The sequence below is a fragment of the Saccopteryx leptura genome, chromosome 2 (assembly GCF_036850995.1).
Source record: "Saccopteryx leptura isolate mSacLep1 chromosome 2, mSacLep1_pri_phased_curated, whole genome shotgun sequence".
NCBI lineage: Eukaryota > Metazoa > Chordata > Mammalia > Chiroptera > Emballonuridae > Saccopteryx > Saccopteryx leptura.
Window position 1 is genome coordinate 1087923 of NC_089504.1, and position 20957 is coordinate 1108879.

Consider the following 20957-nt stretch of genomic DNA (forward strand, 5'->3'; position numbering starts at 1 on the left):
CCACTCCTGGCCAGGGGTGCTGGAATGTCCTACCCCAGGGGGCAGTCACCCTTCTGGCAATAAAGATTCTTTGGCCAAACAGCAAGAGGCTCAGGCTTTTTCCAACAACCAGAGATGAGCAGGAGCAAAGGAGACCTGCAGACAAGTCCCACCTCACCACCCTGGGAGTCGAGCAGCGAGTAAGTAGCACAGACAAGCAGTAAAACAGGAGAGCTTTATGGTTGGAGTGAGTATGGAAAGGGAAAAAAAGTGATATGAGAACATCCTGGCTCCGGCCGGTGGCGTGGCCAAGCAGGTGCAACACTGAACACCTTGCCCGGGCGCAGCCTCCCCCAGGAAACGTGCTGCGATTGCCCCGAGTCAGCAGACGTCCCAGAGGGCCCCGGGACGAGCGGTGCGCAGCCCTGGTGGAGCCGCGCGGGAAGCTGAGCCTGCCCGCATGCGCTGGGCCAGGGCGAGCAGGAGCTGGGCGCTGACCAAGGCGCTCGCGCCTTTGTAAACAACCTCCCTAGCCTCCTGGGCCTTAGTCCCTCCCTGAGAAGCAACCGGGGCGCCGCCCGCTGCCCCCACCCTGCAGGGCGGGCCCAGCGCCCCTAGCGAGTCGAGTGAGCATGCACCCGGGCAGTGGCCGGGCCTAGAGCTCCTCGTAGTCCCCGCCCCCACGGAGGTGGCCGCCCGGGGCCCCGCCCCCCAAGAAGGCCTCCAGCTCGTCCACTGCTGTCCTCTCGCCCCGCTTCCGCCGGTCATCGTGGCCGTCTTCCTTGTCCTTGCTCTTCTTATGTTTGCTCCTCTTCTTCGCGGCCTTTTCCTCCTCCTGGGGGCGCAGCATGACATCACCCGAGGGCCAGGCGACCATAGCTTCACCCCCCCAACACCCACATGGCACCTGGGAGAGGATGTACCTCTCTGCCTTTCTTCTTCTTTTTCTTCTTCTCCTTGGAGGGAGGCCTGCCCTCCTTATCTGCACGGAGGGCACATAGCGTCAGCCCCCCCATCGCAACCGGAGCCCCATGGAGCCCACACCAGCTATCCCTCCGCCTCCAGTGGGGGAGGGGGTATGCTATCACACTCTGAAGGTCCTTTCCATTCCGGGGACCAGGAGCTTCTAGGACACGTCCCAGGTGACACTGCTAGTTGGGGCAGGGCAGGGCTCACGTGACCCAGAGAGAGGGGTGGGGACAGGGCCGGAGCCAAGGAGCCACAGAGCCTTCATCAGGCCTGGAGACCATGGCAGACACCACAACCACCAAACGCCTCCGATGTGGACACTTGGACAGATCCCTTCGGCCTGATCCTACCCCCCCCCCCCCCCAGGCCAACCCTGAGAGTCTGGGAAGTCATCAGAGCACAGCTAGACCCCCCCAAGCAGGGCTGAGGAGCACCTGAGGTGGGGCTTTGCAGGAAAATGAATGACAGTTGGCTTGGCCCGTAGGGCAACCCCACTGCTCTGAGAGCCCCCCGGAGTGAAAAGGGATGGACAGGGGGTCAGAAGCTGTGCCCTGCAGGGCCACCCCCAGGGCGAGAACCAGGCCCAGCTACCTTCGCCACTGCTCGCCTTGCAGGCGGTCTCCTCCAGCCCCAACCCAAAGAGATCCAGGTCGTCCTTCACTCTGAAGGAAGAGGCGGGGGTCATCGGGGGAGGGGGTGGCTGTGCAGGGCTGGTGTCCTCATCTGTCCCATCCGAGAGATCCTCGCGCACAGGGAACTCATCCTGGAGGGACAGGCGGGGGGGCCGCCATGTCACCCCTGTAGTTAGGCTCTCCCGTGTCCTGGGCAGGTGACAAGCCTCCCTGAGGGGCGCCACACCTGATCTGTGTGGCAGCCAGAATGCTGAAGCCCCTGCATTCAGCCACCATGATGGGCACAGGCATCGCCCAGTGTTTGGCGCTCTCACCCCTTCCCGCCATCCCGGACCCCGACGTGTGCTGGGGCTCCTCACCGCTCTCCGTGGGGTGTCTGAGTCACTCTCAAAATCGGGGTCATCCATGACAAAGGATAACATCTGTGCGGCAATGGGCCCCTCAGGGTCACTCTCTGACGATGCAGCCGGTCCCTCCTTCCCTTCCTCACCCCTGAGAGAGGAGCCTTCAGCCAGGGGCCCGTGGGGCCCTGCTGTCCTGGGAGCTGTGTGCCGGTGTGGCCTTGAGCCCTTTGTGGAGGACCTTTGGGACAAGGAGATGGTCAGGGGCCTGTATCTGCCCCTCCCCCTGGGGGTGGGGCCCCCGGTCCCTCACATACTGTTTGGTCTCTGGCTTGGAGCACTTCTGGGGGGCCAGGGTGGTGGCTTTGGGGTTTCCTGCTACCTCCTCATTGGAAAGAGTGATGTTCTCCCTGGGGATGGGACCTGTGGGCTGTTTATCTTCAAGGTCCACGTCGTCCTGGAAACCTGCCACCATTGGGTTCCCTCCCAGGGCCTCCCCATCGCTGCAAAGGAGGGGAAGGGAGGCAGATGTTGTGAACACCTGGCTCCCCCGGCGGCTCTTCCAGACCCAGGAACCCCGGGCAGTGGACACTGACTGGGGCAGCTCCCTTTGGCACTCCCGTGCCTGTGGGAATGGACAGTAAAGGACAACCTCCTTTGGGGCAGTCTCGGGGGCTGCCCTGTGGAGACCCCGTTGCTGTGGCAGCGGCAGCGCAGAGGTGGGCAGGAGGGCGGGAGGTAGGGGCGGGGACACAGAGTGAAGGGTAAGGGCAGGAGGTGTCAGGCGCTCAGGGAGGAGCACAGTGCTGGCTTCACTCTCATTCTGCATTTTTAGTGGGACATGGTGACATTGGAGATGCAGAGTGGGCCAGCCTGCCTGGGGCGCAGCACCAGCGGGGAGTGTGTGGGCAGAGCCGAGGGCCCAGGTCCATGTCTCCTAAAAGGCCCGGTGCCACCCTCACCTGTCGCTGTCCTGAGGGACATCAGCCCCGGCTCTCCTCTCGTCCTTTGTGGAGGGCACGTCCTCCAGGAAGCTGTGGTCAAGGCTCTCCGCAGGAACAAAATCCTCCACATCCCGGACTTGGGCTGGGGCCTCTGCAGCCGGAACCGGATCTGCGTCCACAGGGTCGAGTGCAAGCAGAGTTCCGCGTGTGACTCTGCCGCCAAGCTGCCCACCCAGGAGGAGGAAGAGGACCCTGTCCCGGCCAGGAGAGGCTCACAGGGACTGGGAAGGGGTGCCATGGAGCCTACCTGGGGGTGAAGGGGCCGCCTCGCTGGCTGCCGAGGTCCCGAACAGCCGGGAGATGATGCTGCGCCTCGGGGCGGGGGCTGGAGCCACAGGGCGCTGCGAGGGAGGCGGGGCCTCCAAGGGGGCCGGCGGGGCGGGGCCGGCCGAGGGGGCGGGGCCGGGGCCGGGCGGCTGCGAGGCTGGCTGGGGCGTGCTGGGGCTGGAGCTCCCGGTGGACAAGGCGCCCAGAGGCACCACCGGCGACTGGGAGCCTGAGGACGGGCTCTGCCCATTGCCGGCCGGGGGAGACGCGTGGCCACGGCTGCGTGCCTCCATCATCTCGAGAAAGCTGGGGGAACAAAAAGCAGGAGTGAGAAACCCACCTTCCTCATCTCTCCCTCATTCGCAGTGACACTGGTGTCCCTGTCCTCAGGCTCAGTGGTCCTCATGGCCCCTGGCGTCCAGCAGAGCATCCCAGGGTAGAGGGTCTGGAAGGGGCGGGCTGGCAGGCAGCCAGACTCACACCACCTGCACGCCCTGACCCTGTGTGCAGATGGCAGGACTGGCCTACAGGTAGGAGCCTCCTGTGGTGGTCACAGGTCTACACCTCAAAGACAAGCCCTGCTGTCCTCAAGCTGAGGGCCACCGTGTTCCTCTCTGAAACGGGCTTTCACACAGGTCTAGAATGAAGAGCCAGTACCTGGAGACAGGGAGGGGCTTGTCTAGACTGACCCCCGTCACCCTTAGGTTGGACTTTGGGGCTGGGGTCTGATGCAGGCCAGCAGTGAAGTCCAGCTCTGACGGCACAGCACGACACTGGCCCAGCGCTTGGCCAGCCCCCATCTCCTCTGGATGAGGCACAGGGATGCCTGCCAAGCCCCACTGTGCTCTCTTTCCAGAGGAGCAGTCCCGGGTGGCGGGGTACCAATGCTGTCTACCCAGGGGACAGTGTGCTTGGCGGTCTCGGTGCCCACGCTTTCCGAGGAAACGCTGCAGCAGCCGGGCAGCCAGAGCAGTGGTTCAGCAGCGGGCAGCTGCTCCAGGGCATGGCTCCCTCGGGCAGGAAACGCTCTTCAACTTCCAGAACCAACAGCCAGATCTGCTTCTGGGAGTTCCCTTGGGCCAGACATCTGCCGCAGAGGCAGGAGGGGTACAGAGGTCCCGCCTGGGCCACAGCCAGAGCCAGGGGCCATGAGCACAGGTGGGCCCTGACCTTCGCCCACCCCGAGACAGCAAATGCCCTCCTGGCAGCCGTGGAGGGCGAACAGGCAGCCACCAGCTCTGGGCACTGCAGGGCCGAGGTGCTGCTCCCACCCACTCAGCCGCCCTCCTGCAGGTACAACGGCCGCGTAGCACACAGACAGGGCCAGTCACCACCTGCTCTGGGACCCTCCCTCCACTGACCAGGACCGGAAGGTTTCTTTCCCATCCCAAGTCCTCCCACGATCAAGGCGGTCTCTGTGGACCAACCACCCTCAACCTGTGCTCAAAATGGGTGGAGGCTTGGGCCAGAAAACGTCAGGGTGGCCAGTCTTGCTGGAGACTCAAGGGGAATGCTGCCCGGTCAGTGGCACCTGGCACCACGTACCAGGCGGCTGCCGGGTGAGGCCGGCCTGGGCAGCGTCGGAGGCAGCGTCAGGAGCTGCCCCACCTGTGTGCCTGTGTTCCCACAGCCAGGTGTCTGTCTGGACAGCAGCTGAGCAGCCATCTGTGAACTGACGGTCCCCAGCAATGCCCACCAGCTCTCAGCCCCTGCAGGTCCAGTCAGGATAATTAAGGGGGCCTGGCCCCAACAAGCTGGGCAGGCAGGGGGCAGGGCCTCAGGGCATCCAACTCCCCATCCTCAGGGGCCCCTGCAGAAGACAGGTAGCTCTTCCCACGGGAAGGTGGATTTCACTTAAAATTTAATCTACTTGTTCTAGACAAGTGCTTCCTTTACTCTAAATATTTCATTGTTAGCATTAATAATAAAGAACCCTGATCCAGGAACGGAAGGGCTGCAAGCCTCAGAGCAGGGCCACCCTTACCCCCTTCCTGTGGGGCTGGCACCTCTTCTCTGGGCACCACTAGCTTCATGGCAGGAAGGACCCGGGTTTTTGGAGCCACACGTCACCCAGGCCAACAGGTGTGCCCAGGATGGGGGTGCTCACCCTGCGGTCTCGTCTGCACAGACCCTGATGCTGGGCCTTGGTCCTGCGTGCAGACGCCCCATCCCCTTCCCCGCAGAGCCCCGACTGCGGCCCAGCCTCAGGCCACCCTGCGGCTGACGTACAGGCTGTAGTTCTGGTCCTCGGTCTCCTGCTGCACCGAAAGCTCCTCCAGCGTGGCGTCGATGTCCAGCTGGTTTGTCTCCAGCTGCCGCAGGAGTGTCTCCCTCTGCGGGAAGAAAGTGGACCCGAGTGGCGACATTGCTGCGGTGACCGTTCCTTGCCGGCCTCGTGGCTCCATGTGGCTGGCTACTGATGAACCAACAGCAGCTGAGCACAGGCCACGGAACCTGAAGGCCCACATAGCCTCATCCCAATGGCCGGCACGACACCTCAGGTGCCTGATGTGGCTATGACGTCCGGGACAGGGACAAGCCACCCAGAGAGACAAGGTGCCCCAAGGTTCAAGATGTCTCCATACTGGCTGAAAAGCAGTCTTCCTGCCTTCTCATTTCCAGAGTGGGGACTAGGGACACCTGTCCCTCTGGTGTCAGAACACAGCCCTCGTGCGCACACCAGCTGCAGAACGTGCTGCCGTGTGGTACGGCACCGTGGTGCCGAAGACCAGATACAGGAAGCGTGGGGCCAGCCACCATCAGAACCCACCCGGGGTGTGGTGTGCATGTCACACTTGGGTAAAAAGCTGAATGATGAAGAGTGACACTAGGGAGCCGAGAAAGAACAGGTGCAATGACCCCGGCCCCAGCCACCTCAAAGCATGGGGTCTGTGACTCTTTCTAAACAAGAAGGCAGCGAGGGCAAAGGAAAGACCGCCAGTCCGCAAGTGAGTTCCTGTCCTTTTGGAGAAAGAGGGCAGGCCAGTGCCGCTGCAGAGGGGCCACGATCAGCAGCTGGTGGTCAGCATGTGGACATGTGCCTTGCTCTATGACATGATAAAAAGACAGTCATCTCTACTGCCCCAAAGCAAAGTAACTGCTTTGTGTAGGGTGGGACGGAGAAGGACCCCAGAGTGAAGACAGAGCCTCCTGTTTCCTGAAGGGGCTGATGGTTTCCATGGTTGTGACAAAAGCACCAAAAAATGTGGACCCAGCAACGGGGGTCCGAGGAGCTGGGCTGTGGTGTGGGCATCCACAGTGAAGAGAGATGGGCACCAGGCCCGGAGGGGCACAGTGCAGGGGTCAGTGCCCAGGATGAGAGGAGCAGCCACAGCACCAGCTGGCCCAGGTGTCCAGGTCTCGGCCTGAGAAGGATGCCCATGTGCACCTACAGCTACTATGGTTACAGAACAGCCTGGGTGCCAGGCCAGCCCGGCAGATGGGAGGAGGCAGGCGGGCCATCCTGGGGCTGCCAGCACAAGCATATCCAAGTCTAGTGGTGACAGGTGCTCCCAGCCATGCGCTCAACTTCACGCTCGGGGCTCAGGAGCGGCCTGTCCCTGTGCCAGGCGGCGTCTGGAGCCACGCACACTCTGCTCCTGGGAGGACAGGGCCAGGCTCACCTGGAGCTGCAGGAACGGGATGTTGAAGAACTTATGAAGGTACTTCAGGCCAAAGCTGTTCTTCATGGAGGCCTCGGCGTAGCGGAAGTAGGAGGAGCCCGGTGGTCTGCTCGCAGAGAGGACAGTCAGGCTGTGTGGGCCAAGGGCTGCGCCTGGGCCAGGCTGCGCTGCCCCTGCCCCCACGTGGCCCCGGTCCCTGGGCTTAGACCTTAGCCGAGTGCCCACCGGGTACCGTCTGCACGTGGCTCATGCACCCTCCGCTCCCAGGCCTGCCTGGAGCCAGGAAGCAGCCGCCACCCTGGGTCCTCAGTCCCGCTCTGTCGCGCAGCGGTTCTGCCCCCCCCCCCCCCCCGCAGGGCCCGTGTCCACCTCCCACACCACCCAGCAGCTCCACGCCCAGGCCCTGCCCCCGGCACCCACCTGTTCAGGCTGCGGATGAGGTCACGCACGTCGTCGGGCAGGATGACGCGGTGCTCGCCCATGTCCCGGTAGTTCCCCAGCACACACACGGGCACGTGGGTTGGCACCTTGGGGAGCTCCCGCAGGACGTAGCTGAAGGTCCTTTGGGGCGTATGTGAGGAGAGACCCACCTGAGCTGCAGCCCCAAGATCGTGCCCAGTGAAGCCCGCGGCCTGGACCCACGGGCCGCCTCAGTGCAGGCAGTGTGTGCCCACAGGCCCCACTCAGTGCCCCCTGCCCTGCCCTCGAGGCTTCACACCACCTCCAACCCACAGCACAGTCTTTGGTTTTGCCCCTTTTCAGTGTTTTGTTTTGTTTTTTAATTCATTTCAAAGAGGGGGGAGGAGCAGGAAGCATCAACTTCCCTATGTGCCTCGACCAGACAAGTGCAGGGTTTCGAACCGGCGACCTCAGTGTTCCTGGTCGACGCTTTATCCACTGTGCCACCACAGGTCAGGCCAAGCCCCTCTTTAGTGTTTGAGTCCCCTTCCAGTGTGTATCCTTTCTGCAGGTCACGAGGCCCACAGGACTCTCTGCAGTGTCCCCTCTGCTGGCTCAGGGCTTTGCTCTTCAGTGACATGAGGGCCTCTCGCCGTCCCCGGCACAGGGCCACACCTCCTGTGGGGCTAGCAGTCGCCCCACTTAACAGGGTCGTCATGCAAGGAGCAACTGATAGAACTGAGACAAATCTTCCCTAATCCACAGAAAGCCAGGACAAATCAGTGGAAAGTATAGTGTGCACCACATTTACAACCTGTTGTTTTATTTATACACGTGTCCCTGAAACTGTTCAAAGACAGAAATGTCACTGCTCTCCTGCCCTGAGGGTGCCCTGTTCTCGCAGATACAGCCTGCTCAGGCCGCAGGCCCACGTGGAAACGCTGGCTGACTCGGCCTTCTCTGTCCTCGAGACAACAGGACTCTGGGCCACCACCCAGGCTCTGCCTGCGCAGGGCACACCGACTCAAGAGTCCCAGCTGTCTGACCACAGCTGGGCCCCCAGCCTGGCACCACCTGCCTGCCAAGGCCCAGTGCCCGGGTCTCATGGCCTCACAAACAAGTGTTTGCCACTGCGTCCCGCCTTGGCCTGCGTGCTAGCCTGCGTGTCCTGTGTGCCGGCCTCCACTGGCACATGTGGGACCACCCGCAGTTGTCAGGGTTGCTCTTCCTGGAGCAACTGCAGGTTACTCTCGTCCAGCAAAGCTCCAGGAGGCTTCCACGACACTGAAATGGCCACAGGAGAAGCCACCTGACCCCCTGGGCTGACCCTTGGCAGTGCCTGTGGGAAGAGCACTGGTCTTCCCTGGCGTGTCCCTGAGGAGCACGGAGCTGCTGCTTTGCACACAGGTGTGTTTCTGTGAAACACACGCTCGGAGCTCCACCACCCTGCTCCACACATCTCTACCGTGCTTCCTGCCGCGTGTGGCGGCCTGTCGTACATGTGCTGGTGGTCAGTGCACACCAGACCCCTGGACCCGAGTCACTGCTGGGTGCCCATGGGAGGCGGAGCAGCATGTGCAGACCCCAGTGCGGGGGGAAGCGTGCATGTGGCGGCCTGTCGTACATGTGCTGGTGGTCAGTGCACACCAGACCCCTGGACCCGAGTCACTGCTGGGTGCCCATGGGAGGCGGAGCAGCATGTGCAGACCCCAGTGCGGGGGGAAGCGTGCATGTGGCGGCCTGTCGTACATGTGCTGGTGGTCAGTGCACACCAGACCCCTGGACCCGAGTCACTGCTGGGTGCCCGTGGGAGGCGGAGCAGCATGTGCAGACCCCAGTGCGGGGGGAAGCGTGCGTGTGGTGGCCTGTCATACATGTGCTGCAGGTGGTCAGTGCACACCAGACTCCTGGACCCGAGTCACTGCTGGGTGCCCGTGGGAGGCGGAGCAGCATGTGCAGACCCCAGTGCGGGGGGAAGAGTGCGTGTGCGATGCTCAGCACTGCCGTCCCAGACGCTGGGACTTGCACATGAGCGTGGGCTCCGGGGACAGGGACGACAGCAACAGTGGAGCAGCAGGGTGACAGGCAGGCTGAACTCCCACAGGCCATTTCTAAAGCCGGCTGTCAGTTCCTCCTGCACCATCTTAAGCTGCCACCCAAGAAAGGCCCACCCGCAAGGCTCTCCCTGGTGGGGCTGCCCTGGGCTGGCACCAGGCCGCGTGTGCTGACTCAGAATCCTGCCTTCCCTTGGAAGCCGGGAGTCCCAGTGCCAAGCAGGATGGGCACCGTGTCCCCGGCTTTCCCACAAACACGTCACAGGTGGCATCCCACGTGGCTCCACACAGAGGCCCTGGGAGGTGGTGCCCAGCACTCCACCCACACCCCCCACCTCACCTGCCGACCCTGCTCTGGAGCCTCTCGCCAAGGCAACCCTAACTGACCAGGTGACACTAACCGAACGAGCCCTCTGGCCTGGATCTTGACTGTGCATCCTCCCAGCACAAGTCAGAGGGGGGGGGTTCCTGGGAGCCCCCAACATAAGTGCCACTTGACTCTGCCAGATTTTAGTTGGTGTGGGAGGCACGCGTGTTGCCGCCTGCCCTCAGCCAGCTGCCTCCATGCACAGACGTGAACACCTCCACACTGGCCCCATGTCCACGTGTGGAGATGCCCAGAGACGGCTGGGCCAGGGGTTCTGTGTGGCAGAAATGCCCACGTGCACAGACCACGGCAGGCCTTCAACAAGCACCTGGCACCAGCGGTGATGCCAGTGAAGCTGCCATCTGCTGGACCAATGGGTGCCCCTAAGGGGGGTGTGGGCTCGAAGCGGTGACGGCACCCCCAGCCAGAGCCCCCTTACCACTGCTTGGTGATGTCAAACATCATGACCACCCCATTACAGTTCTTGTACACGTCCAGGAACTCGGCGTCCAGGGCCATCTCGGACTCTGCCTGGGGACAGGAGGGAACCCGGCATGAGATACGGAGCTGAGGGCAGGGGTCCCACACAGCCTGGAAAAGGCTGAACAGGGCTTTCACAATCTGAAAAGATAACAGCTATTTTTATTTTGGAAAACAGTATGTAAATACAAGATTATCTCGTGTGAGGTCGGAAAACTTTGCCTCAAAGGGTCTGACAGTAACTACTGCAGACTCTGGGGCCACTCTGACTCTGCCCCTGACCTGGGCGGGGTCTTCTCCACTGGCCACCAGCAGCACCCCACGCTCCGAGTCCCGACTTTCCACCCCTCAGGAGAAGAGTGCTGGGGCCTCAGCGCCCAGGCAAGACACGCACTCCAGCCCTGAGAGCTGTGTCTGCAGAGGGCCTGGCAGAGCAGACGGACAGAGCGGACGGACAGAGCAGACGGACAGAGCAGAGGGACAGAGCAGATGCGGTGTTGGGGGCAGAGGGGCAGAGCGGCCGCGGTGCCGGGGGCAGAGGGGCAGAGGGACAGAGCAGATGCGGTGCCGGGGGCAGAGGGGCAGAGCGGCCGCGGTGCCGGGGGCAGAGGGACAGAGGGACAGAGCAGATGCGGTGCCGGGGGCAGAGGGACAGAGCGGCCGTGGTGTTGGGGGCAGAGGGACAGAGCAGATGCGGTGTTGGGGGCAGAGGGACAGAGCAGATGCGGTGCCGGGGGCAGAGGGACAGAGCGGCCGCGGTGCCGGGGGCAGACGGGCAGAGCGGCCGCGGTGTTGGGGGCAGAGGGACAGAGCGGCCGCGGTGCCGGGGGCAGAGGGACAGAGCGGCCGCGGTGCCGGGGGCAGACGGGCAGAGCGGCCGCGGTGCCGGGGGCAGACGGGCAGAGCGGCCGCGGTGCCGGGGGCAGACGGGCAGAGCGGCCGCGGTGCTGGGGGCAGTGGCCGCACGCCACACAGACAGGCCGGCGGCCCTTCACTTTCCCACCAGGAAGGGGAGCAGGGAGGCTGCCCACGAGCATCAGGACAGCAGCAGAGCCCCAGGAAGCAATGGGAAAGCTGCCCCAGAATAGAGGGTGCTGGTCACCCCAACCTTTGTGTCCAGGGCTGCGTGAGACAGCCCACAGGGAGACGTGCTCACGCCCACACGTGCCCGGGCCACAGCGTGTGGGCATGTCCTGTGCTTTCAAGACCTGAGAGGCCTCTGTGACAGGGACACACACTTTGGCCAGTTTGCCTGAGTCCCTCTCAGGTCACTCAAACTCCGCACAGGGTCTGACAGGGTCACTGATAACTGACACGCAGCAGGGCTCTGGCGGGCCCAGCCACTCCAGTGTGACCGCGGGCGGCATGTGGTGCTGCCAGCAGCTGGGACGGGCAGGAGGAGTCTGAGGACTGGGTGCCGTGCGCCCTCCACCACGGCCACGGGGGCAGGACGCCACTCACCTCCTGGGGGTCGTTCTCCATCTTCAAGCCGTCACCGCGCTTTTTGCATTTTCCTTGTTAAAAGACACACAAGTCACCAGGTGGACTCTGGGCCCAAGGGTGGCCAGAGGCAGGAGCACCCCTGCCCGTCTCCCACTGCCCGCCAGCCCAGCCCCCACCCTTAGCAGGCACCACGCTGCCCGGAGACTCTGGAGCCGAGCCCCTGCTGGCAGCGAGATGCGGCGGGGATGCCCGCGAGGCCTCCTGGGCGGCTCTGCTGCCCCGGCCCCGCCGGGAGAAAGGCCCCAGCGGGCTGCCGACACCGGGCCGGGCCCTGCAGGTACCGGGCAGGCCGAGGAGCAGTGGCTGCTCTGGAGACCACCCTGAAGCCCCCATCAGGTTTGGCTTCAAATGTGGGCACTTTCTTCTAGGACTGACCAGGTCCCAGCCCAGAAAACACAGAGTTGGCCAGCACGGGCTAGCCCCGCCTCTGAGGGGCTGCCTGAGTCCAGGGAGGCCCCTGGAGCCGGTGCTGAGGAGGACAGGGTGGACGTGGGGCCCGGAAGGCCCACGGAGCTGGAGCTGGTCACTCCTAATTCATACGGAGCCGCCCTTCCCTGCACGGCTATTCCTCACTGAAGAGGAAGGACACCTTTGTCCTTTGGAAGGACACCAATTCCAGGGTCCCCCAGGCTCAGAGCAGCAGGCCAGGCACAACTAACAAACCAACCCTCCAGAAAAAAACTGGGGTTCACTTATTAAAAAACCTGTGTCTCTTCACAGCCTCTTCCTGGGCCCCTCACCACCTCCTGACCCTGTCCAGCAGTAACAAGTGGGAGCGGCAGAGAGAAGGCTACTTCCTCTAGCTCAGCGATGGTCTCAGCCACTGCCCTGGGTGAAACAGGTGTTGAAGCAGGACAGACCTCGGTCCCTGACAGGGAACTGCTGTGTCCAGGTCTCGTCCACCACGTCCACCACAGATGCAGGGGAGTGGGCTCAGCCCCCAGACACTACCCAAAACGTTAGCAGCAACCCAGACTTCCTATGACCAGGGCTCCTGTGAGAAGACACTGCTGGTGACCCCACCATGTGCAGTGGGCGGAGCTGACACTAAGCCTGACAGGGACCCCGCGGGACGAGGACATGCAGATGAGCCTGGCGTAGGAAGAAGAGCCCCTCTCCTTACAGCACTAACAGCGCATGAAGAAACGCAGTTGTAATCAAGACAATTTACCTTTGTCAACTACGTCCCACACCTCAACTTTCACGATGTCATCAGTGGCTAAAACAAGAAAAGAAGATTAGTACTCCAGTGACCTGCAGTGCCACAAGGGTGGTTTCCAGGGGTGGTCCAGGTGTTACTGGAGATACAGGCCTCCCCCCGGGTGCTGTCCCAGGGCACAGAGCTCCTGCCTGGGACCTCTGCACGTGCTGCAGCCTGGGACGCGCCCTCCTTAGATGGCAGAACCCCCCACCCCAAGGGCTCTGAAGGGAACCACGGTGCCCCTGCCCCACCGGCCTCACCCAGGCTGGGAGGGGTGCAGCCTCTTCTGCTGCCCAGAGCCTCCTGTCGCCCAGGCTGGGAGGGGTGCAGCCCCTTCTGCTGCCCAGAGCCTCCTGTCGCCCTGGCTGGGAGGGGTGCAGCCTCTTCCTGTCGCCCTGGCCGGCACACAGGAGCCAGCCCCCGTCCCTGCAGTCGTCCCAGGACATGGCCTGGCTGTCACTAAGGGGGACTCGGAACTCCTACTACAAAGGCCCTGTGTGTCTTGCTCTTAACCCACTAGACCTTCTCAATAAAAAGCAATGTTCCAAACACCCAGCAGCCCCTCTGCTCCCTGTGGGTGGCACGCTGCTCTAGCTAGGCCTGCGAGGCCGCCGGGGGGGGGCTGTCGCATCCTTCCAGGAACAGGGACTTTCAAAACCTGCAGGGAAGGCCCGAGGGTCCCTGCTGCCCTTGGAACAAACCAGCGGTGGGCACACCAGCCGCGGCCCGAGGGGCCGGCTCCCCAGGACGTGTCCTGTGCTGAGCGGAGCTTTTGCCTTTCCAAGGTCTGCAGGCTCAGGAGTGGGGCCTGGGACCAGCTCCCCCCCAGAGCCCCTGCGCCTCCAAAGCAACTTTAATGAGAGCCATTTTAGCCCCTCTGAGGTCACAGGGCTCCCACACACCTCCAGTTTCCCGGACGATGACACGCTCAGGAAGGTAAGGTGTCTTTGGGGAACAAAGATGGAGAAATGGGACGGAACAACCGCCCCCACCCGGCAGAGGGCCGCTGGACCCCCGCCCCGCCCATCCTTCCCTGCCCTGCCCCGCCCGTCCCACCCGGCCCTGCCCGCCCCGCCCGGGCGCCCGCCCTCACTTTTGTAGCTCCAGTGGATGCTGGTGACCTGGATCTCCTGCGTGGGGATGTACTCCTCCACAAACTTCTTGCCCTGCAACCGGTGCCACAGCGCCGTCTTGCCGGTGTTCCTGTCTCCTCGGATCACTATCTTCACTGGCGGGAGGGAGGAAGGGCACCTCGGGTCAGCACACAGACCACAGCGACCTTCCACCCCGCAGTCTGTGTGCGCACACTCTCTCCCGCAGACACTGCCCACCGGGAGTGGGAGTGGGAGTGGGCTGGTGGATGGCGGACACAAGAGTCCCGGGGGGCCCACGAGTGCCGCTCAGCACCCCCAGGGCAGCCGGGGCTCTGCTCTCCCTCCCTGTCCCGTAGCAGAGGTCCTGGGAGCCCTGGGGGCCATTTCCTCCTGGACTGGCACAGTGACACCTGCTCAAACAGTCCGCACAGGAAAGCGTCTCCCCTCGAGCTGGACTTTGGTATGGCTCATAGGGCCAGGGCCCAGGGCCACAGTCAAGGCTGGGCTGCTGGACATGGGCGGCGCAGTTCCCTAGATCCCACTGATTCTACACCTACTTTCCTCAGCTCTGTATTCTCAGTGCACAATTTGAACCCACGCGTGGGGCTTACGGGAGAATGTCTGTGTTCTATTTTGTCCCCTTTGTCACCACCTGTTTCCAGAGTGGCCCGTGGGCCAGGCGCAGATGTGGGAAGACAGGGCAGGGCTGGAGACAGCCCACCATGGGCCAGTGGGACAAGCAGGGGTGGGAGGGCATGCAGGGGCCGGAGTCGGCAGTTCCAACGCGGGAGTGTGGGCTTCCAGCTGCCCCTGAGACCGCAGGTTCAGCACCAGGGCGCGCAATCTGATCTGCTCTGGGAAGATGTCAGAGGATGGCAGTCAGGGGCGCCACGCGGAGCCATGGGGCAGGCGGGCACCAGGAGGAGGCTGGAGCGGAGCCAACAAGGGCTGCCCCCCCTTTGCCGCCTTCTTCTATGTTGTGCACCGTTTCTCACTCCTCTCTTCGCCTGGTACTTGGAAGACTTACGGTATAGTTCTATTTTTTGGATGGTAACTCTTAAGCTGTTAATGTTCACCTTTTGCTGTAATCAAGTCTCAAGTTAATCAGTTTGTCTTCCTCTTAAATAGCAACAAGGAACTCTGATCGGCTCCACCCTGGGTGACGTGTGGAGTCCCGGATCCTAGTCTCTCTGTGTACATTTCCTCGTGTCAGTCATCAGTCATCAGCAGAGCCGACGCTGTGCAGCCTCGCCCACACGCGCCCACGCCTGCGCTTTCCGCCTGCCCGGTGAGGCCCACGGCTCCTCTGAGCTCCGTTTCCATCTGTCTAGAGCAGTGGTCCCCAACCCCTAGGCCACAGACTGGTACCAGTCCGTGGGCCATTTGGTACTGGTCTGCAGAGAAAGAATAAATAACTTACATTATTTCTGTTTTATTTATATTTAAGTCTGAATGATGTTTTATTTTTAAAAAATGACCCGATTCCCTCTGTTACATCCGTCTAAGACTCACTCTTGACGCTTGTCTCGGTCACGTGATACATTTATCCGTCCCACCCTAAAGGTCGGTCTGTGAAAATATTTTCTGACATTAAACCGGTCTGTGGCCCAAAAAAGGTTGGGGACCACTGGTCTAGAGCACACCCTTCAGCATTCGTTTCGGTAACAGCCCACACACAGTAAGATGTCTACTCTGGACTGGAAGTGTTTAACCAGTCACTCCTGAACAGCTGCTTACTTGGCGTGAGGGTCAGGCTGACCCGACTGTCCCTGAGGCCCCCGGGGTCACTGTAGCCATGCTGCCCTCCCACGCCAACCCCTTGAAGGCAGCCTTTGGCTCTGGTTGCTTCCACCATTTTTCTTTTTGATTCTGATCTGAAGTTTTCCAATGCTGTGTCCAGCTGGGGATGATTTTAAAACCCTGGACTCGGACATCTTGCAGTTTCCTGTATTTCATGACTTATGGGGAGATCCTCAGCTTCTCCTTCAAACACGATCTCCTCTCGGTTCTCGCTGATCTTCCCAGCGACCCACGGGGTTGTCTCGGGACCTGCTGAACCTCTGTGCCGCGTGCCTCTTCAGCAGAACTACGTACTACGCTGACTTCTTGTTTTAACAACCGTGTTTTCATTTCTAGAGGCTCTCTTCCGAACATGACTTCTCTGTTCACCATCTTGCTATACAATTTCCGTTTCCATCCTCACCAATTTTAAAGCACACTTGTTTTCTATTCTCTTTAAGCTTTTAAGAGTGAAAAGCTTTACTTTTTCCTGAAGTGAAATCATTTTAAAGTTCGATATTTATTCATTTTAAAAGTTAATTATGCCTGACCTGTGGTGGCGCAGTGGATAAAGCGTCAACTGGAAACGCTGAGGTTGCCGGTTCAAAACCCTGACTTGCCTGGTCAAAGCACATATGGGAGTTGATGCTTCCTGCTCCTCCCCCCTTCTCTGTCTCTCTCTTTCTCTCTCTAAAATGAATAAATAAAATCTAAAAACAAATAAATAAAATTTAAAAAAAGTTAACTATAAAAAACTCTAACATGTTGAGCCTGACCAGGCGGTGGCGCAGTGGATAGAGCGTCAGACTGGGATGCGGAGGACCCAGGTTTGAGACTGCGAGGTCGCCAGCTTGAGCGCAGGCTCGTCTGGTTTGAGCAAGGTTCACCAGCTTGAGGCCAAGGTCGCTGGCTCATGCAGGGGGTCACTCGGTCTGCTGTAGCCCCCCCCCCCCCCGTCAGGGCACATATGGGAGATCAATCGATGAACAACTAAAGAACCACAACGAAGAATTGATATTTCTCGTCTCTCTCCCTTCCTGTCTGTCTGTCCCTATCTGTCCCTCTTTCTGACTCTCTCTGCCACAAAAAAAAAAAACAAAAAAACAAAACTCTAACATGTTGGAAATAAAATAAAAATCTGGTTTCGTCTGTTAAAAAATGTAGCCCCTACTCTAGTTATAAAGGCAAATCAATCTCGGAACCTTAGACATTGGCTCGAATAAGCTGAGTAAGTGATTCACCTGGGACACTTTTAATTATGATTCACCTAAAAGTGGAAAGAGCAGCCTGCACTGAAGAAGCACGTGGCCAAGTCACTCTTCACCAGACAGACGCTAACAGTCCATTTCTGTTGTCAGTTTTCCTAAGTGAAGACAATGCAGAAAACGGGGCTCGACCGCAGGACCATGAATCTTTTTTTTTTTTTTTTTTTACAGAGACAGAGAGAGAGTCAGAGAGAGAGAGAGAGAGAGAGAGAGACAGACAGACACGGACAGAAACGGAGAGATGAGAAGCATCAGTCATTAGTTTTTCGTTGCGCATTGCGACATCTTAGTTGTTCATTGATTACTTTCTCATATGTGCCTTGACCGTGGGCCTTCAGCAGACCGAGTAACCCCTTGCTCAAGCCAGCAACCTTGGGTCCAAGCTGGTGAGCTTTTGCTCAAACCAGATGAGCCCGCGCTCAAGATGGCGACCTTGGGGTCTCCAACCTGGGTCCTCTGCATCCCAGGCCAACGCTCTATCCACTGCGCCCCGGCCTGGTCAGGCGGACCCATGAATCTTTTTCTAACCCTATTCAATATTAATTCATGCACGGCTGACCAGGTGGTGGCGCAGAGGATAGAGCACCGGCCTGGGATGCTGAGGACCCAGGTTCAAAACCCTGAGGTTGCTGGCTTGAACACAGCTCACCAGCTTGAGCGTGGGGTCCCTGGCTTGAGTGTGAGATCACAGGCATGTGACCACATGGTTGCTGGCTTGAGCAAGAGGTCACTGGCTCTGCTGGAGCCCCCAGTCAAGGCACATATGAGAAGCAATCAATGAATTAAGGTGCTACAACTACGAGTTGATGTTTCTCATCTCTCTTCCTTCCTGTCTGTCCCTCTCTCTGTTTTTCTAAAAAAAAATTTACTTCACTCAAGTGACATCCTCACATATTTCCTGAAAAACAGAGAATCATTTTCTTTCAAATAAATAAAAAATTTAAAAAGCATATGGTTTATCTCACATGCAAACAGGCAGTCACTTTTGTAGGAGATGTGGGTTTAAATCGTCATGGTGGCCTTCTGCTGTGCCACCGTCACCTCACAAGGATTGTGACAACAAACTCCCAGTGGGTCCCCTGCTCCTGGACAGCAGTCACCTCTCTGCGCAGCACCCTGCACAGTTCTCATTCACAAAGTCCCTAGGACGGCCCACAGGCTTGGTTGGCCTCTGTGCTTCTCTCCCGACCTCACCACACTGTGACCTGGTCCCACAACTGTGACGTGGCCCTGAACACACCTCCTGGACCTTCCCAGTCACATGCTTCCGACCTTCTGCCCCGCCAGGCCGGCTCGGATCCTCTATTTCGGGCCCTAACCCCATGCCGACAGGCTCCGAGTTCTATCTGGTTTCCACAGCTCTCAACCTTTCAGACAGTCCCCACAGTCACTGTCCTCACTGTGAGTTCTGTCCTCCACCCCCACTAGCATGCAAGCCCCACAAGGCAGAGATCGGCGCCTGAGATCTCACCGAAGAACACAATAAATATTTACTGAATAAATGAATGCCAGAGAAGAAAATCCATACAGAGAAACGTGGCAGGTCACGGACGGCAACCTGCAACCTGCACCCTGGCCCCACGGGGACAGGTCAGATCATTTCCAAAACCAGCTGTTTACTTCCTAAAGGAAAAGCCCCTTTGCCCTGAAATCAACTTCCAAAAGGTTTCTAGTGAGGACGAGTTCAAGCCCATTTTTAAATTCTAGCCCTGAGATCCGGTGGCCAGGACTCTGGCTGTCCCAACACCTGGTGGCTTTGTTGTGAGGAATGCAGTCCTGAGCACAGGCCATCCTGCAACTGGCCCCCACTCACTGGGAAGCTGCCCAGTTCAAGCTTCTGCACAAACACAGCTGGCAAACCGTGTCCAGCTGCCACAGAAGGGGTGAGCCGACTCAGGTCACATTCTTCCTTCTACTCTAGATGCCAACGACTCCCAAACTACAAATAGGGTCCAATGTCTCACTCACATTGGTTCACATACCAGGACTCTGTGCCTGTGTGACACTACTTACTTCACACGATCACAGCAACCTAAAAGAAAATGACTTGTTTGCCCCGGGAGGACAAAATTCTGTAAGAAACACCTACTTGGAAATCGACTCTTAACTATATAAATCCTGAATCTGTGATGACCACATTGCTGGTTTGTTCCTCTAAGTAAGATACATTGGACGATAAAAACTAAAAGCATTCTATTCTACTGACTAATAAAGGAAATCAAGAAGTTCTAAAATTGCGTATGATTCAACTGCAGAGACAACATCCCTCTCAATTTTAACTCATTCAGGTCCAAAGCCCAATTTCTCTCCATCTCACCACCTTGCATTTGGTTCTAGGAGATCATAACTGTCCTTCAACTACCTGAGGCTGGTATTTCTCCTTTTCTTTCTGCCCTGCCCACTGGACACTAGGGGGTGTGGCCATCAGGGAGAAAGCGCTTTTCAGAGGGTGAACGGTTTCCAGTTTCCAACTCTAATCTCCAAAGGACTGGAATGAAGTTTAAAATAATACTGTAAAATTAAATAAGGGATCCAAGTGTGATTTTAAAGATTTGTGAAATACGTGTTTTGACTTATTAATGATACAAAATTGTCAGTGGAACACACCAACAACGACCTCTCAAACCTGCACAGAAGTCTTTGCAATCAGTTTCTTAACATCACCCATTATCACCCAAACACGTCATTGCAGACTGGCAGGCTCCCCGTCAAGGAGTAAAGGGGAAGAAAAGCCCAAATCTTGTAGCACATACGGAAATATTCGAAGAAACTGAAGAGCAGAGAATATATATATATATATATATATATATATATATGCATTTAAATACGCCAGCAAGATGGAAAAACTTTAAAAAGGGGTCAAGAAGACATCTAGAAGCTATCCGATTTACATAATTTATAACAGAGGATTGGAAACATCCTGGGGCCTGGCTGTAAATAGCTCCTTTTTCCCATAGGGAAAGCGAGGTCTCCTTCAATAACATCGAGAATCACTGTGCCTCCCGGAGCTTTTCTAAATATATCGCTTTTTAAAATGCTTCTTTTAAACAGAGAGGCCGGGGGGCCAGGACTGGATGGCAAGAAGGTGTGGCGTCGGTGATATTCCATCTTCAGATACGAAGTCGGTAAAGAAACCGCCCCCCACCCCGAGGGCTCACGCCTCCCAGAGCCAGCTGAGTTCCAGCGCCCCTCCGGCGGGGATGACCCCAGTTGGCGCGGGCCGAGAAGCCCATCGCCCCCCGTCCGAGCTCAGAGCTCTTTCCCACGTTATGTAAGCATGCCTCCCTCTCAGACGGGGTCACCCGGACCAATCGCGGCGCCGCAGAGCGCACCGGGCACGCGCACGGCCTGGGCCACTGCACCGTGCAACGCACACGCAGGTGTGCAACTGCGCCAGCACGCCCCGGGGGAGACCCACGGGGGACGACCCACGGGGCCCGAGGGGCGCGCGCCCGCTCATCCTCCCGCCCCAAACGAACCCGCCAGGGCACCCGCAACCTGCCGGTACCGACCCAGGCTCGACCCTGTCCTGAAACAATACGAACTGGGTCCGCCACCACCACCATCCCCCGCCACGGCGAGCCCCCCGGGCCCGCGCCCGCGCTCCCCGCCCGCGCCCGCGCTCACTGTTGTACTGCACTCCCTTGGCGAAGCGCCTCTGCAGCGCCTGGTTCATGGACTGCAGCCCAGCGGGGATGTTCTTCTCGCGGCCCGGAGCCTGCTCCGACCCCACCAGCTTCTTGAGCGCGGAAAACATCTTCCCGCTCCCTAGTCCGAGTTCGGCGTGGCCCGCGAGCTCAGCAGCAGCAGCGGCGGGGGCGACGGCGGCGCGGATCGCACCATGCCCCGCGCCCCGGCACTTCCTCTGAAGGCTGCTCGGGGGCTCAGCCGCAGCGACTCAGTTCCGGGCCCCTCGGCCACCGGCGCGGCCGCCCTGCGCCCGTCAGCGCCGCCATCTTCGCGCCGGTTCAACGGGACGCCCAGCTACGGGGCGCCGCGA

The 20957-nt window shown here is 59.6% G+C and overlaps 1 protein-coding gene across 1 annotated transcript; it reads right to left on the bottom strand.

Annotated features, from left to right (window-relative positions):
• Positions 1 to 195: 195 nt before the first annotated feature.
• RABL6 (RAB, member RAS oncogene family like 6) lies at positions 196 to 20926 on the bottom strand. The gene is made up of 15 exons (XM_066366662.1): positions 20585 to 20926; positions 13913 to 14047; positions 12790 to 12837; positions 11577 to 11629; positions 10075 to 10166; positions 7236 to 7376; positions 6816 to 6921; positions 5422 to 5525; positions 3173 to 3498; positions 2884 to 3034; positions 2239 to 2424; positions 1940 to 2162; positions 1540 to 1711; positions 903 to 961; positions 196 to 814 (listed from the first exon to the last, which is right to left on the bottom strand). The coding sequence occupies exons 1-15, from the start codon at positions 20712 to 20714 to the stop codon at positions 635 to 637; spliced, it is 2106 nt and encodes a 701-aa protein (XP_066222759.1). The 5' UTR covers positions 20715 to 20926; the 3' UTR covers positions 196 to 634.
• Between the last annotated feature and the right edge of the window lie 31 nt (positions 20927 to 20957).

Coding starts and splice junctions, on each gene's coding strand:
- RABL6 (XM_066366662.1), bottom strand. CDS start 20,714: ATGTTTTCCGCGCTCAAGAAGCTGGTGGGGTCGGAGCAGGCTCCGGGC. Junction 7,377..10,074: donor TTTGACATCACCAAGCAGTG/GTAAGGGGGCTC, acceptor TACGCCCCAAAG/GACCTTCAGCTACGTCCTGC. Junction 2,425..2,883: donor GTCCCTCAGGACAGCGACAG/GTGAGGGTGGCA, acceptor CCTCCTTTGCAG/CGATGGGGAGGCCCTGGGAG.